The sequence below is a fragment of the Oncorhynchus kisutch genome, linkage group LG26 (assembly GCF_002021735.2).
Source record: "Oncorhynchus kisutch isolate 150728-3 linkage group LG26, Okis_V2, whole genome shotgun sequence".
In the NCBI taxonomy this organism is placed as follows: Eukaryota; Metazoa; Chordata; class Actinopteri; order Salmoniformes; family Salmonidae; genus Oncorhynchus; species Oncorhynchus kisutch.
The window spans coordinates 28656192-28674019 of record NC_034199.2 but is presented as its reverse complement, the minus strand read 5'-3'; the positions used below and the strand labels follow the sequence as shown (position 1 = coordinate 28674019).

Sequence of the window (17828 nt, the reverse complement as noted above, 5' to 3'; positions counted from 1 at the left end):
TTATCAGTATAAAGCAAATTTATTTCTAAAGACATTCTCCAGCCTCATTTATATATTGACAATAAGAATTGTTTCAACTCCAAGTGATATTTGTCAACAGAATACCATAGAAGGTTCTTCCACAACCACCAGATATTATGTCATACCTCTCCCAAAGTGTCACACAGCAGGTTATAGTTGTTCATATTCCTACTTTCGGAGTTTAAGATGAACAAGGTTCTTCTCAATGATTTGTACATTATGAAATCAATGTATACACAAAAACACACCACCACACCTAAAAGTATTCAAAGGGAGCAGGAGAGAGGAACATTGTTCATTTTGAACTGAGGTTGGTTTTTAAACAAGGTTTCTTGTTAATCTCAATTAAGGCTTAACTATGCAAAACAATCCAGTTAGGGAGCTTATGAAAGAACCAGCGTTTTCAACTTTTAATAGAACACATGAAAAGAATTTAATGTACATTATACACAAAAATAAAGTCTGAAGATTCACGTAGTCACATGCTGCCCTCAGGGTGGGGCAACACTTATGAAAAGGAGACCATCTCGGTCTCAAATGACACCCTATTTCCCCTGTAGTACACTACCAGAACCCTGCAAAAAAACTAAACATGTTTTACATTACATGAGGTATAGGGTCTCATTTGAGATGTTCCTACTATAGTTGTCCACTCCACAGTTTGAAAGCCTATCACTGTCCAGTCCATGGTCAGAACGAAGGCCGATAGACATCCAGTCAGTGACCAGATCTCAGCCCTACAGTTGAGTTGTCAACAGTCAGTGACCAGATCTCAGACCTACAGTTGAGATGTCCACAGTCAGTGAACCGAGAGAAGCTCTACAGTTGAGTTGTCAACAGTCAGTGACCAGATCTCAGCCCTACAGTTGAGATGTCCACTGTCAGTGAACAGAACGAAGCTCTACAGTTGTCCACATTCGGTGATGACAATCTTCTTGCTGGGTTTGCCAGTCTTGGTGCCCAGCTTTCCCATGCTGCGAACCACATCCATGCCCTCTCTGACGAAGCCAAAGGCCACGTGTTTGAAGTCCAAGTGCTCAGCCTTCTTCAAAGTGATGAAGAACTGGGAGTTGTTGGTGTCTCGGCCGTGGTTGGCCATGGACAGCAGACCCGGGCCTGTGTGGCGCACGTCAAAATTCTCATCCTCAAACTTGTGCCCGTAGATGGATTTCCCTCCTGTCCCATCCTGGTTGGTGATGTCTCCACCCTGAGGAAAGAGGACAATACAGAGACCGGACCAAGCAGAGTTATACATTCTTGCAGAGGTTTACAAAATGTTTTGTGTTCCAAGAGGCACTAACTGTGACCTATGTTTTGGGAAACATGGTATTGAAGGTTATGAAAGCACTTTGGCTCTGATTGTTGTCTGGTTTGAGGCTAACCCCACAACTCCCCGCTTCTCACCTGACACATGAAGTCGGGTACGACCCTGTGGAAGACAGTGTTGCGCAGTCCGAAGCCTTTCTGTCCTGTACACAGCGCTCTGAAGTTCTCAGCTGTCTTGGGGACGATGTGAGAGAACAGTTCTATGGTGACCGTTCCCAGGGGCTTGTCATCAGCGGAGATAGAGAGGTACACCTGGGGGCAGGGTTTAGTGGACTCTTTAGTACAATTATTAAACATTATTGTAGGTGGAGGGGACAAAAATGGTAGGCGGTCCACCTATACATTAGCAGACAGGGGAAACACTGACCTGGGGATTGGTGTCTCTGGAATGTTCCTGTACCCTGGACAGCTGGGGGGAGGAGAGGGTGGAGGCCTCTGATTGGCTCATTCGACTCTGACACTCACAGAAGATCTTCCTGAAACTCTCGGCCAGCTCCGCGGTCTTAAACTTGGCTGCCAACTGTTCCACCTTACCCTCACCATCTGGATTTTTTTGGTTGTTGATAAAAAAATATGTATCAATTCAAATTATATACGAATCAATATATTTACGTAGCTTTGTGTGTGTTGCCGAGCTATGTATAGACCTACCTGAAAAGTCAGTAGCTGTCCAGACTAGGGCTTGGTTAGAGGTGTTCATGGGTTTGAGCTCCATGCTCTGACAGATGGTGTGATTGGCACAGACCTTCAGCACCTGCTCCCTCCTCATCAGCACCCGGTAGAACCTCTTATCGGGGTGGAAGAGGATCTTGATGTCTCCCACACCCCTCTCCTTCCACTGGCCCAGGTCTCTCTCCCAGCGGTACAGCTTGGTACGCTCCTTAAACAGGATCTCCTCATCCTCCTCCCCTGACTTAGTCTCCACCTGGACAACACAGTTACACGCAGGTTAATGACAAGGCTCATTAATCAGGAGGGTGTAAGACTACAGAACTCATATAGAAATGTATTGAGTAGAACGTGCAAGATTCTCTGTCATATAGATAGTCTAGAGCTGGCATTACTCCACATTCTATGCCTCCACCTAGAACACATTTAGTCAGTTATAACGATGACGTAGAGTCTCTGCTTGGAACTCAGCATTAAAGGAAAGGTTCACCCATTTTGAATGTTATATTGTTTTTGTGCATCTATGAGTGATGTTCTATCGATTCCCTGGGTCATTTCATGTTTTCATGTGTATCAGAGTTATTGTGGTTCGAACAGGCAGAAATGCCTCCGGTATGACGTAGCACTGTGATAAAGTCGCTCTCAATACACTGGAAATTAAGAGGAATAAGCCTTTTAGATCGCAAAATCATCTATCATACATGTCAGATTTCAATACTGGCTGATGTCACAACTCGGGAGGATGTCTTCTCTCAACGTTTCCCATGTGCCTTAGAGACTCCACTCTGTAAGGCACATCGATCTGCAGTTTAAACACGGTGAGATTGTAGACTCCTAAATTGATAGTGCAGTTTGTTTAGGAGATTTTACAGCTAACTAACATGCTGATATTATCTTCTGTATTATAGCGTGTAGCTGCGTTTGCCCGTAGAGAGAGCATTGCATTGTGGATTTTGTAGACGACTTGAGATGCAACAAATTTCCATAACAATTTTCCATGTTGCTACAAACCTTATTATGATGGCAAAATGAAAAATACATTCACAATTTTTTTTTCTCACATTTTAATGTTATTTAACCCTGTAAATTAAAGAATGAGTGGTTTTATTTGGATTTTTCCTATGAGCCGTTCTGGCTCGCACACGCCAAGGCTACTTACTTTACTTCATAACATGACATTCCCAGTAAGGGGAAGTGGAGATAGATGAGTAGCAGTGCATTGATAAGTACCTCTGGTAGAGAGACTATGGGTTCAAAGTCAATGCCCACATTATTAGTGTCCCCTTCATCACACTCTTCCTCCCCTCCCTCAGCTTTGGCTGGGTCTGCAGCTCTAAACAACGTAGCCCCGGCGTTCGCCCACGAGAAGTTGGAATCTAACAATGAAAGATAAAAAAGTTAAATGAAATGTTTGTTTTCACTGAAACAAAGCTCAGTTGTCATGGTGAAGAAAGGAAATCTTAAGAACACACATATTGAGTTTTCTTCAGTCAATCGTATTCAGAAAACTTAGAAGTACCAACCTTGTTTTCCAAAGGCAAATTCCCCCCCAGTGTTCTGTGCCAGATCAGCAAAGGAGAATCCTTCCCCTCCTAGAGCACTGAAGCCCAATGAGCCAAATGAGTTAGGAGCATCTGTAAAAGAGGAAATAAGGAAGAGAAGACAGCTCAGTTTGCTGCATTGGTGTCAGAAGTGGGATTGTGTTGCTGGGAGGACATCGAAGGCATTGCCAAGAGTTAAGTGAGGGTAGAATTGAAAAGGCTTTGCAGTGATAAATGTTTCATACCCTGAGTAGTGGTTGTAGTAAATGTAGTATTGGAGTCAGGCTCAGAGGTCTTCTTGGCAGACAGGTCTATAGGGCTGCTGCTGGTAGCTGCAGGAGTAGAGTCTGACTGATCTGGAGCCTGTTCCCCGCTGCTGGCAGCAGGGTTTAGAGTTTGACAAGAAACACAACTGCTTGCAGACTCCTCATTTCTAACAAGACACATGTCACACTCCCACTGCCCTGGCTTTTTGCCAAACTGTGCACCAAATCCAAAACCAAATGAGGGGGTTACCAAAGCTGGGGCACTAGCAGCAGGTTTTTCTGAAGGGTTTGGAGTGGTAGCCTGCTCCCTGCTGCGGGAGACGGCAGTCTGCAATGGTGTTGAAGTGGAGTCTGACTGATCTGGAGTCTGCTGCTCCTCTGTGGTGGACTGGACCTCTGCCTCCTGAATGGTTAATGACTGAACTGAGACCTGTTCTTCTGCTGTAGAGGACTGGACATCTGCCTCCTGGATGGTTACTGATTGAACTGTGACCTGTTCCTCTGCTGTAGAAGATTGGATGTCTGCATCCTGGATGGTAACTGACTGTTCTGTGGCCTGTTCCTGGCTACCTGGGGTTGGGATTTCAGCCTCCTGAATGGTTAAGGACTGATCTGGGACATGTTCCTCTGCTGTAGAAGACTGGACTTCTGCCTCCTGGATGGTAACCGACTGTTCTGTGGCTTGTTCCTGGCTACCTGGGGTTGGGATTTCTGCCTCCTGTATGGTTAAGGACTGATCTGGGACCTGTGCTTCTGCTGTAGTGGACTGGACTTCTGCCCCAGACTGATCTGAAGCCTGTTCCTGGCTGCTGGGGTACTGGTCTGGGACCTGTTGTTCTGGCACTGTATCGCAGGTGCTGGAGGACACATCCTCAGATGAAACAGGGTCTGAGCTTCTCTCAGCATCCTAAAACACAATAACTAAAACAGTTAACATTTGCTTGAGAGAACCACTTTCAATTTCTTAAAACCCAATGTCACAAAAGTTGTTTACCTTTGTGCAAACAAATGCATATCATATAATCTCACCAGAGCCTCCTGTGCTTTGCGGAACTCTGTCTCAAAGTCCTCTGGCTTGTCCTTCTCTGCCTCGCTGTCGCTGCCTACACCACAGAAGAAGGTTGAAGGCAGCTGCAGGTTCCTGGCTTTCTGTTCCTCCTCTGGAGTTGGCCTCTTCTCCCATAAAACCTCAACCTCCGGGTCCAGACCTTCAACACCTGCCTCGGCCTGGCCTGCTGAGAGGAGACGAGTGGAGCAGGTTATTCGTGAAGTAACTTTTGAGGAGAAATTTCACCCCAACCTCTCCTATTCATACCCATCTCTATAGCTGCTTTGGCCATGAAACTTACCAGAACCTGCACTTGCAGCCTCTCTCTCAGGAGGATCCCGGTACAGTTTTCCATTCAGGGCTTTAACTGCTGTCTCAAAGTCCTCATCTGCAATATTCACAGCACAAACTAATGTTAGCAACACTGTCAACTACAATTACCAAACGGTTGCTCATGCAGGTAAAAAAAAGTTTGAGAGTGTTTCTCACCATCAGTCTGGTGGTCGCTGGTATATCCTGGTTCGTTCTGGTAGCAGAAGAAGGTGAGAGGCAGCAGGAGTTCCCTAGCCAGAAGAGCCTGCTCAACTGTTGGCTGCCTCACATACACCACTTCCACCTCACTGTCGGCCTCCGCATGGGAGGGTGCTATAACACAACACAAATGGTGAGACAACTCAGTCAGGCTCCCTTCCTACAGAAAAGTGTACAGAACAGAGAGACATTGAGAGCAGGAACCGATTAATACAACTATATTAATCTCCAAGGGGAATTTGATTTATTATTATTATTATTGAAAATTGCATCTACAGAAACTGTCATTTGATTCTAAAAGTCAGGCTAACATTTTATTAACTAGAAAGTCACAAAACCATTTCACTAAGCAGATAGTTGCATGTCTAGGGTTAGTTCCTCATCAAAACACATGCATCTAAAAAAAATTGACACCGTGCATTTCAGCACACCGAGCGAGAAGTCTCCTATATCTCTGACAATGCTATTACTACTACTGAGTAAGTCAATCTCAAAAGCATCATAAACATTAGAACCATGGAGCTATAGTGTACTGTACATGAGGCCAACCATAGAGGATAGCAGTTATACCATTTCTTCCTGCTTCTCTAAAACCAATTCGAAGATTACTGTCCAGTGGTAGAACAAGTTTTGCTTGTGACATACAGAACATGCTACCGGAGTTTCAACTCTGGCTCTTTCACTGGGACATATTGTAAATCTCTGGAACAAACCGAACCAGACTGGGATTTGATTTTACACTGTTGCTACACATCCTGGACTACAAATGTGTGTGTGACAGCACATTTCTGTCAGCAAGCATGGCTGGAATCTCCCCGTGTCTCCTTTTAAACAGAGGGAGAAGTACTCTGAATCGCCGTCAACACAACTGGCTGCTACCAGGAACTTAGTCATTTCACTCCTCCAATAGCTAAACAGCTATCCTAACTTTCATCTGTAGAAATCTATATTTCACTAGAGTAAGAGTTACTGTTGAGTATCACACATGGGCATGCAGCTCATTAGGTTTGTACAGTGCATTCAGGAAGTATTCAAACCCCTTCCCCTTTCCCACATTTTGTTAAGTTACAGCCTTATTCTAAAATGGATTCAATAAATAAACAATCCTCCTCAATCTACACACAATACCCCATAATGACAAAGCGAAAACATTTCTAGAATAAAAATTTAAAAACACTATTATTTTTTTTAACCCCTTCTTTCTCCACAATTTTGTGATATCCAATTTATATTTACAGTCTTGTCCCATCGCTGCAACTCCCATGCAAACTCAGGAGAGGCGAAGGTCGAGAGCCATGTGTCCTCCAAAACACGATCCTGCCAAGATGCACTCTTTCTTGACACACTGCTCGATTAACCCGGAAGCCAGCCGCACCAATGTGTCGGAGGAAACACTGTAACTGGTGACCGTGTCAGGGTGCTTTCAACCGGACCGCCACAGGAGTCGCTAGAGCACGATTGGACAAGGACATCCCGGTCGGCCAAACACTCCCCTAACCCAGATGATGTTGGGCCGATTGGGCGCCGCCTCATGGGTCTCCCGGTTGCGGCCGGCTGCAACTCAGCCCGGGATCGAACCCGGATCTGTGGTGACGCCTCAAGCACTGCCTTAGACTGCTGCGCCACTCGAAAGGACCAGAATTTTTTGCATATTTCATTCAAATAAAAAACAAATAACTTATTTACATAAGTATTCAGACCCTTTGCTATGAGACTCGAACTTGAGCTCAGGTGCATCCTGTTTGCATTGATCATCCTTGAGATGTTCCTAAGACTTGATTGGAGTGCACTTATGATAAATTCAATTGATTGGAAACGATTTGGAAAGGCACACACCTGTGTGTGGTCCCACAGTTCATGTCAGAGCAAAAATCAAGCCATGAGGTCGAAGGAATTGTCCGTAGAGCTCTGAAACAGGATTTTGTCAAGGCAAAGATCTGAGGATGGGTACCAAAACATTTCTGCAGCATTGAAGGTCCCCTAGAACACAGTGGCGTCCATCAATCTTAAATGGAAAAAGTTTAAAACAACAAAGACTCTTCCTAGAGCTGGCCCCCTGGCCAAACTGAGCAATTGGGGGAGAAGGGCCTTGGTCAGGGAGGTGACCAAGAACCCAATTGTCACTCTGACAGAGCTCCAGAGTTCCTCTGTGGAGATGGGTAAACCTTCCAGAAAGACAACCATCTCTGGAGCACTCCACCAATCAGGCCTTTATGGTAGAGTGGCCAGACGAAAGCCACTGCTCAGTAAAAGGCACATGACAGCCACCTTGGAGACAGGCAAAAAGGGTCTAAAGGACTGACCATGAGAAACAAGATTCTCTGGTCTGATGAAACCAAGATTGAACTCTGATGTGAATGCCAAGGTTCAGGTCTGGAGGAAATCTGGCACCATCCCTACAGTGAAGCATGGTGGTGGCAGCATCATGCTGTGGGGATGTTTTTCAGCGGCAGGGACTGAGAGACTAGTCAGGATCAAGGAAAAGATGAACAGAGTAAAGCACAAAGATCCTTGATGCTTCACCTTCAACAAAGTAGTGAGTAAAGGGTGTGAATACTTAGGTAAATGTAATATGTTTATTTTTTATACATTTGCAAACATGTCTAAACCTGTTTTTGCTTTGTCATTGTGTGTAGATTGAGGGAAACAACAATTTTAGAATAAGACCAACGTAACAAAATGTGGGGAAAATCTACATCTCTGAAAACTTTCCGAATGCACTGCATGTTCCACTCGTTGCGTGCTGGTTAAGACCGGCTACCAGGCAAGGCCAGACAGGTGACAGCTGTATAGGTGACGTGTCACAGAACACACACAGTGTAGTGACAGAGTACCTGGGGGCTCAAATTGGGTGGATGAGGTGCTGGTCCAAAAAGTCTTTGGGTTATCTTTGAAAAGCCTAAAGTCCAATCCTACAAAATAATGGTTGGCATGTGAGACAAACTAGAATTGGGGGTGGTTGGATTAAGAAATGAAAATGTATTAATGCATCTTTGGTTAGCTTCCAGTTGCTGAACGTCATTGCATTAAGTAAGCATAATGGATTAGGCCTATATCAATCTTTCTATATTTCGGTCCTGTCCCATAGAGAATGCTAGAGATATCTTTATATAAGTTCCATTATGGTGTCTGTAAACTCACGGGCAGCGCCATTGAGGCAATCTCCATTATTATCCTCCTTCTCCTCCTAGTTGGCAAACAAACTGAAAGGGTGCACACTGCCACCTAGTGTTTGCTCAGAAGTATAATTTACTGGCAGATGACTCGGATGAAATCATGTGATCCTTCTGTAACCCATAGGAAGTCCCACCCAGTTGACTACTTTAAGAATGGTGGGGACAGGGCATAGTTAGAGGACAAAAGTGTGACACCAATCTGGCCCTCGAGGACTGGAATTGCCCATGCCTAATCTAGAGTCCTCTAACTATGTCCTGTCCCCATTTCTGCCTTCATGAAGACAAAGCCTGCAATAAAACTTGTGACTGCATTATTTTGTATAATATACTAAATGTAATGGATTATAATCCATTACATCAGCTATCATATCAAACAACCTATATCAAAATAGCAAATGTGAGGAAGAGTGGAGTTAGGCTAATGGGAGTGACGGTTATGTTCTGTCCTACGAACACAAGGCTGCTGGGAGGAGCAATGTGATAAACCAATGGGACATGAATGGAATCACAACACAATGGGGTCAAATTATGTGAAAACTCCATAATGGGCGTCACCATTCAAAAACAAGCAGTTTACACTGAACCACAAGATCAACAAAAACGATCAAGAAAGGAAAACAAAAGGCTTACCCTTTTCTGAGATTTTGAATGCAGTTAAAGGCTGGGAGGTCCGACCGCTGTCTTTAACCTTGGAGCTCTCTGGAGAACTATCCTCCTTGGATGATGGTGGGCTGCTGCCGAAAATCTTTTGGAGAGAGTCTGTTCCAAAGAGGAACTTGGGTGGGGACATCACCATCCTGGAGAGGTTGAGAGGGCTATGTGGAGTACCGGTGGAGGACTTACAGTCAGGGGTGTGTAAAGTCTCATGATACAGCTCTGTCCGTTCTGTGGTGGTCTCCTCCAGGATGGCCACAGCAGCTTGTCCACACACGGTTGTCCCCGTCGCTATTGCTTCCTCCTGAGTAAGGTTCTCACTGGAGGCGATTGGAGTGACCAGAATCTCATTCTCTTGGGCAGTTTTAGCCTGGTCAAATATATCTCTGAAGGAGTTAGCCACATCCTTCAGTTTGAATCTCACAGCTAACTGCTCAACATTTCCCTTAGTTACCTCGGCAAAGTCAATAGCGCTCCAGACCCAGGCCTTCTCAGCACCCTTCATGGGCTCCAACTTCATAGAAGATGTGACCCAATGGTTGGCGCAGATTTTCAGGACTTGGTCTCTCCTCATGATGAGTCTGACTCGTTTGGTATCGCAGTTCTGCAGTATCTTGAGGTCTCCGATGCCCCTCTCCTTCCACTGGTTCATGTCTTTGTCATAGCGATACAGCTTTGCCCTGTGGCTGAAACACACGTTTTCATTCTCCTCTCCAGTGGAGATCTCCACCAGGTCTGGCAGGGGAACCACAGGCTCAAAGTACAGGCCGTCCCGCTCCTCCTCCTGGCTAATGTCCTGCTCCTCGTCCGCAGACACCCCGCTCTGGTTCATCTTGGCCAGCGACTTGGCGGGACTGACGACAGGTTGGAAGCTGAAGTTGAAGCCCTCTGTGGATTCTCCAAAGCAAAAGAGGTTCTTCCTGATTGGGCTGCTTGCCAGGGGTAAGGCGTAGACAGAGGTGTCAGCACTGTCGTCCAGAGCCTCCTCTCTCAGGTCATAGTTGTCCCATTCTAAGGTAGGGCCAGTGTTCTCTGCGTGGGGCTTGATATTCAGACCAGAGGTGTTACTGGCTGTCGTGATGTTAGCATGGCTGTCGTCCTCCTTGATCTTGGTTTTGTCATCGGTCAGGAAAGATTTAAGATCTTTCAAGCCGGACTTCATCTCCTCTGCTTTCTGGATGAGATGTGCAGTTCTGCCTGTGTCAACAAGCTTGTGAGGAGTCTGCAGCGGGATGTCTAACAGGAGCCTCTGACACTCCTCAAACTTCAGCTTGAAATCCTCAGCCAGCTCAGGGGTTTTAAACTTGGCAGCGAGTTGCTCCAGTCTGGCATCTCCATCAGAGAAGTCATTAGCCAGCCACATCCAGGCCTTGTCGGAGCCAGCCAAGGGCTTCAGGTTCATGGTGGTGGTGATCCAGTGGTTGGCACACACCTTCAGGACCTGCTCTCTCCTCATCAGCACCCTGAGCCTGCCATTGGTGGCGTTCTTCAGGAACTTGAGGACCCCAACGCCCCTCTCCTTCCACTGGCTGATGTCTCCGTCAAACCTGAAGAGCTTCACTCTCTGGGAGTAGAGGGCCTGTTCGTCCTCTTCTCCTGTGACCAGGTCCACTTTCTCTGGCATCTGGACCACAGGCTCAAACTGGATATCGTCATTATCCTCTGTCTTGTATATGCCCTCTTCATCCTGGTCAGCTGAGGTGTCTGCCCTCTGGTTTGACTGAAGGGATGTGAACAGCTGCTCACCAGCGCGGGTGAAGCCTTTGAAATTGGAGTCAGTCTGACCAAACTGGAAGTCTCCTTGTGAGTTTTTAGCCAAGTCTGCAAAACTGAAGTCGTTGGGTTTGCCAATGAAGAGGGGATTTTCATCCTGACCCGTCTTGTCCACTGACAGCACTGATGGATATACACTGACAACAGATTCCTTCTCTCTGTACTGCTCTACGATATTCTTCAGGAACATTGACGCAGACCCTGAAGCAGGAGTCTGAGTTTCAGCTGGTAGGGTTTCCTTTGCAGTTTCCTGAGTGCCAAACTTAAAGCCACCTGCTTGGATGGGCATGGTGAAAGAGAAGCCTGCAGCACTGGGGGTAGTGCTTTCAGCCTGTGGAGGGGTCTCAAACTTGAAGGATGCAGGGGAACTTTTATCAACTTTGCCTGTGCCAAACTGCAAAGAGCTGTCACCATTGAAGTTCGCTTTAAACCCAGTGCCTGTGGGTTGAGTAGAGGCAGTCTGACTCCCGAAGTTAAAGCTGAAGGATGAGCTGGAAGTCGCGGCTGTGGCTATGCTCTTAACATTGCGATTGGGCATCTGACAGGAGACACATTGACTAGCAGAGTCGTTGTTTCTGACAAGACATGTGTCACAGTCCCACTGTCCCTCCTGCCTGGCAAACATGGCCCTAAGAGAGGAGCTGCTAGCATTGGGGTTGGGTGTCTGGCAGGAAACACACTTAGAGGCAGATGCATCATTCCTCACTAAACAGGTGTCACAGTCCCATTGTCCATCCTTCCTTGAAAAAGCAGCACCAAAGTCTGACACTGTTGACTCTGTTGTTGGTGCTACCTCTACTGTTGATTTTGCTGAAGGGTTAAGAGTTTGACAAGAAACACAACTGCTTGAAGAAGCCTCGTTTCTCACAACGCATGTATCACAGTCCCATTGCCCTAGCTTTTTGTTGAATTGGGCACCAAATCCAGACCCAGTTGAGAGGGTTGCCAAAGCCGGGGCACCAAATTGCATGGTTGAGGGCTTTGATTCTGCTGTTCCATCTACATCTGTTTTGGTTACAGGGTTTGGAGTTTGACAAGAAACACAACTGCTAGCAGACTCCTCATTTCTAACAAGACACGTGTAACACTCCCACTGCCCTGGTTTTTTGCCAAACTGTGCACCAAATCCAGACCCAATTGAGAGGGTTGCCAAAGCTGGGGCACCAGCAGCAGGTTTTCCTGGAGGGTTAGGAGTTTGACAAGAGAGACAACTGTTTGCAAATGCCTCATTTCTTGAAGCGCATGTATCGCAGTCCCACTGCCCTGGATTTATGCCGAACTGCACACCAAATCCAGAGCTAAATGGCATGGTTGAGGGCTTTGATTCTGCTGCAACTTTTGTGGTTTCTTGCCTCTTTCCAAACTGTGCACCAAAACCAGCAGCAGGTATATAAGTGGTGCCACTGGTTCCAAACGTAAAGGAGGAGGGTATCTGAGCTCCAAAAGACCCAAATCCTTTTCCAATCGATCCTGCGCTGCTGGTGTCTTTTGACGAGTCAGCTCCAAATCCAAAAGTAAATCCTCCCACTGAAGCTGCCCCACTAGTAAACCCTTTGATGTCAGTAGCCGGTGCGCTGTCCAGCTTTGATGGGGCATTAGGGTTGGCAGTCTGGCAGGCAACACACTGCATAACTTTAGCTGCATTTCTTACACAGCACACATCGCAGTCCCACTCCCCGTACTTCTTTGCAAATTGGGCAGCAAAGTTTGTCGCCAATGGAGCAGAGAGTTCAGGAAAATTATTTTTCCTATATGACTGATCTTGCTGCATTTTTGGAGATTTGGGAACGATCTTCTGAGCCTCTTCAAACTTTGTCTTGAAGAGCAATGCCTCGTCTTCCGTTTTGTACCGGATGGCCAGTTGCTCAGGCCTTGGTTCCTCATCCGCATAATCAACAGCATTCCAGACCCAGGACTTGTCAGATCCAGCATTTGGTTTCAGGAGCATATCTGGCGTGATGTAGTGGTTAGCGCAGATCTTCAGAACCTGCTCCCTCCTCATCAGCAGACGCACTTTTCCTGATCTATTGTGCTTTAGGATTTTGACTAAGCCGATACCTCTCTCTTTCCACTCTTTTGTCTCCGCATCGAATCTGAACAGCTTGGCCCTGTTACAGAACATCTCCTCCTCTTCCTCCTCTCCAGTTTTCACGTCTACTTTGTCAGGGAGGGGCACAATAGGCTCAAAGTGAGGCCCATCCTCGTCCTCCTCCACATGAGTGCTGTTGTTATTGCTCTCGGCTCCCTTCTCCTCCTCTGCGGTGTTTGCCAGCCCAAATACCGGCGTGGTTACATCAGTGAAACTAAATGTCTGGTCAATTTTTCCAAACAGGTTTGGTTTGTCCTGGATCTGGATTGTGTCAGCAAAGGAGAACCCAGACACACTTTTAGGGCCAAAGGTAAAAATCCCTCCCTGACTAGGAGGCTCTTGGGGCTTCCCCTCTGAGGGACCCTCAGATTTGGTGGGAATGTCTGATGTCAGAAGACCCAACAGGCTCTCATTGTTTTTGGACTTGAAGGTGAAGTCCCCGTCATTGGATTTAAAGTTAGAGTTGAATTTAAAGGCAGCGGATGATGGAGTGGACTGGGCGACTATTCCAGCACCAAAGCTAGGCAACTTAGGAGGCCCAGCAGGGATCGGCTGGCCAAAAGAGATCTTCCCAAAGCCCACAGGCTTCCCCTCGATGCTCTTTGGTGGTTGGACAGGTACAATGGAGGGCTTGGTGAAGTAGCCAGGTTCTGGGAGGGGAGGGTTTGTGGTGGGCTGAGAGTGGCCGTAGTATTCCTCACTGTATGGGGAGAGTAGACTGGTTGCTGGCGACTCGAAGCGGAGAGGGGCGCCGAAGACCTGATCTTGAGGAGGGTAGATGCAGGCTGGTGTTGACTGTAGGGGAGGTGTGTTTGTGGGCTGCTGGTAGGCATACATGTGCTGCTGGGGTGGCAGGCGGTTGATTCCATACACAGGAGCCTGAGACACAAGAGAAAGAAATGTATTCAAACTAAAACCTGTGCATTTCATATTTGCCACTGAAAAGTAGGGCTGGGCAATATCAAATTAAGTCAATTAATTCCAATGTATGTCTTCGCGCAATATTCCAAATGCCTGTATTGCAACAATCAAGGTTTTTTGTATTTTTCCTTTTTTATAAAGGAAACGTCTCGTCTCCTTCGCTTCTTCTGTGCACCCTCCCATTGACACAAGAGATCTGTATATAATGACGAGATGCACGTCTCCGCCCTAACAATGGGAGTTGTTGTCACCAAGGCAGGAAGGCATGCAACAAAATTAATGCTCAGTTTGTCGCATGTGGCATTGCGGTATCAAGTACCGCTAGCAGCATTTTAGCTAAATACTTTTATACCAGCTGTCTAGTCTGTGTTTTATAAATGTGCAATAAGCATAAAACACAACTGTATAAAGAAATTTCAACTTGTTTCTGAGAATTTAGGTAGGCTACTCGATTTCAATATCTGAACAAAGTGGACAAGCTAACATGCTGTTCAAACAGTTGGAGGCGGACAGAAGGGTGTGTTGATAATCCAACTGTTCTGCCTTCTTAGCTAGAAAATAGATCCAGGTTAGCTAAAATGTAAATCTAAAGATTAGCTAACTAGTCACTAGCACATGGGCTTGTGCTTGAGATGAATTATGAGACCTTCATTCATTTTCTATAGCCTAATGCCTGCTACAAGAAGTTAGTCATTATTAGTGAATGTGCATTTTGCATGGTTCTGGTTAGACAGATCTGTGCTTAAAAAAAGGCAGGTTAAATAATTTAGATAAAATATTACATTAGTGTTTATTATTCATTATTTTTTATTTATTTAACTAGGCAAGTCAGTTGAGAACAAATTCTTACTTTCAATGACGGCCTACACTGGCCAAACCCAGACGAAGCTGGGTCAAATGTGCGCCGCCCTATGGGACTCCCAATCACGGACAGTTGTGATGCAGCCTGGATTCGAACTAGGGACTGTAGTGATGCCTCAAGCACTGAGATGCAGTGCCTTAGACCGCTTTGCCACTTATGATTGTGGAAGCCCTATATTTAGCCGAGGTATAACTTCACAAGCCCTGAATTCATTAGATTATTTCTGACTGTTTGAAATGCAGTTTTTTTTTTATATACGTACTAGTCAACTGTTTGGACACATACTCATTCCAGGGTCTTTCTTTTTTATATTTTCTACATTTTAGAATACTATTTAAGACTCTTCAAAGTAGCCAACCTTTGCCTTGATGACAGCTTCGCACACGCTTGACATTCTCTCAACCAACTTCATGAGGTAGTCACATAGAATGCATTTAAATTAACAGGTGTGCCTTGTTAATTTGTGGAATTTATATCCTTCTTAATGCATTTGAGAAAATCAATTGTGTTATGACAAGGTAGGGGTGGTATACAGTAGATAGCCCTATTTGGTGAAAGACCATGTCCATATTATGGCAAGAACAGGTCAAATAAGCAACGAGAAACAACAGTCCATCATTGCTTTAAGTCAATATGGAAAATGTCAACTTTGAAAGTTTCTACAATTGAGGTCGCAAAAACCATCAAACGCTATAATGAAACTGTCTCTCATGAGGACCACCACAGGAAGGGAAGACCCAAAGTTACCTCTGCTGCAGAGGTAACTTGCCAGCCTCAGAAATTGAAGACCAAATAAATGCTTCAGAGTTCAAGTAACAGACACATCAACTTCATCTGTTCTGTGGAGACTGCGTGAATCAGGCCTTCATGGCCGAACTGCTGCAAAGAAACCACTACCAAAGGACACCAATAAAAAGAAGAGACTTGATTGGGCCAAGAAACACAAGAAATGGATATTAGACTGGTGGAAATCTGTCCTTTGGTCTGATGAGTCTAAATTTGAGATCTTTGGTTCCAAACGCCATGTCTTTGTGAGACGCAGGGTAGGTGAACGGATGATATGTGGGTCCCACACATGCGGATATCATCTGTTCACCTACCCTGCGTCTCACAAAGACATGGCGTTTGGAACCAACGCAGAGTGAAGAAAAAGCAGCCAACAAGTGCTCAGCATATGTGGGAACTCCTTCAAGACGGTTGGAAAAGCATTCCAGGTGAAGTTGGTTGAGAGAATGCCAAGTGTGCAAAGCTGTCATCAAGGCAAAGGGTGGCTACTTTGAAGAATCTCAAACCCCTTTTTTGGTTACTACATGATTCCATATGTGTTATTTCATAGTGTTGATGTCTTCACTATTATTCTACAATGTAGAAAATAGTCCAAAAAATATATTAAAAAACCTTGAATGAGTAGAGTATTAATTTTTAGGCCATATCACCCAGCCCTACTGAAAATACTATCCCATTTTAAGTAACTAAACCATTCTCAATTCTTAAAGAATCCCAAGGTATAAACACATACCTTTGTTGGAGTAACATTGGCTGCCGTACGAAGGAGATACTGTCCGGCGTTATAAGCAGGGGATTGATTGTAATACATAGAGGGTGCCTGTGTGGTGGCAACTGTAAACAAAAAGAGGGGGAAAGAGGGTATAATCAACATTCAGAATTTAATATCCTAGAAATATTGCCATTTCATTATTCCTTATATCACACAGTCAAACTACACAACTCAATTGTTCCTACCAGTGAGGGGTGCTCCATGGAAGGTCTGTGCTGGGGGGTAGCCCTCCTGCATGCTCTCAGCCCCATACCCATCTCCATACATTCTTTGGTGGGGTGACGCCATGCTGTCTGACGAGTGATGCCTCAAGTCATGGACCTCATTCTGCAACACAACCACACAGCACTTATCAACACAGAAACCATACATTAACATCTATAATTTAATTAATATGCACACTTGACATGGCTAACATCCATCTCCCATATCCTCAAAAACAATGAAGCCAAGGGCTGACCTTGAGGCTCTCCACCTGCTGGCAGAGCATCTGCAGGAGGGACTTCTGGTCCTCCGCCCAATGAGGTGGCGTCTTTGGGGAAATCTGGAAATGGAGGATAGTTTTTCCCCCCCATAAAGATATTTAAAATATTTATGCGAGAAAAACAACCTGTACAGTAAATCTGAGTGCATGTATGTTCATGTTTGAAAAATAGGAAGAGCAACTGTCTCACATATGTTTATAAGTCAACATTTATAATTAAAAGTACCAGGTGTCTTTTGGAGGGAGAGGCCAAACTCTTGCTGGGGGAGGGGGTTAATGGGGCGAATTTGACACAAGAGATTGAAGCAGCAGGCTTAGTAAACTGAAGGCTGGAGTGGACCGGTCCACCGTCGTCCTCTTCATCCATCGCTTCTCCACTCTCCTCCAGCTGCTGTTTCACATCGTTCAGGAGATCCATCACCTCCTCCATCGAAACGGGCAGCTGGGAAATAACACAGTGAATATGGTTGAATGTCATGTCATGCTTCCAACTCTTAAACTTTTGATTATATGAAGGTAACTGTAGCCTACTGTTCAGATGGGTTAAATGGAAACTCAAATCTGGACACTGACTGTAGGCCTATAACTTCTCACATAGCCTTAATATTAACTGCGGCAGGATTAAACATTTCTTGCAATAAAATGATACACAAAATATAGGCAACATTTTGACTGGGGAAGAGGAGTGGAGAAATAAGATTTCTTTCTTTCAGCATCTTGAGAGAATGGGAATGCTCAGTTAAAAACCATCGGTAGAGGTGCCATCTTTTTGTTGTTGTTGAGTTATTGCATTTTCTCAGATGTCAACTAGATTGAAGCATTCATTCTATGAATTTATTCTGGTGAGCAAGGGTTTATTTAGTCTTCTAGGGCAACATTTAATGACAGAAGAGAAGCTGCATGCATTTA

General features: G+C 45.3%; 1 protein-coding gene across 2 annotated transcripts in view; it reads right to left on the bottom strand.

Moving 5' to 3' along the window:
* The window catches only part of LOC109877772 (E3 SUMO-protein ligase RanBP2), a 33766-nt gene continuing 15938 nt past the window's right edge, over positions 1-17828 (bottom strand). Inside the window, exons 15-30 of one of the 2 annotated variants that reach the window (XM_031805687.1) lie at positions 17146-17361; positions 16896-16979; positions 16621-16762; positions 16397-16497; positions 9209-13973; positions 8237-8314; positions 5361-5516; positions 5173-5259; positions 4853-5058; positions 3803-4730; positions 3540-3650; positions 3247-3392; positions 1999-2272; positions 1715-1890; positions 1426-1599; positions 1-1228 (exon numbers count right to left, since the gene is read on the bottom strand). In XM_031805687.1, the coding sequence (XP_031661547.1) occupies positions 923-1228; positions 1426-1599; positions 1715-1890; positions 1999-2272; positions 3247-3392; positions 3540-3650; positions 3803-4730; positions 4853-5058; positions 5173-5259; positions 5361-5516; positions 8237-8314; positions 9209-13973; positions 16397-16497; positions 16621-16762; positions 16896-16979; positions 17146-17361 (7950 nt within the window). In that variant the 3' untranslated portion in view covers positions 1-922. The remainder of the gene's footprint in view (positions 1229-1425; positions 1600-1714; positions 1891-1998; positions 2273-3246; positions 3393-3539; positions 3651-3802; positions 4731-4852; positions 5059-5172; positions 5260-5360; positions 5517-8236; positions 8315-9208; positions 13974-16396; positions 16498-16620; positions 16763-16895; positions 16980-17145; positions 17362-17828) is intronic. The other variant, XM_031805688.1, reaches the window with a different exon arrangement.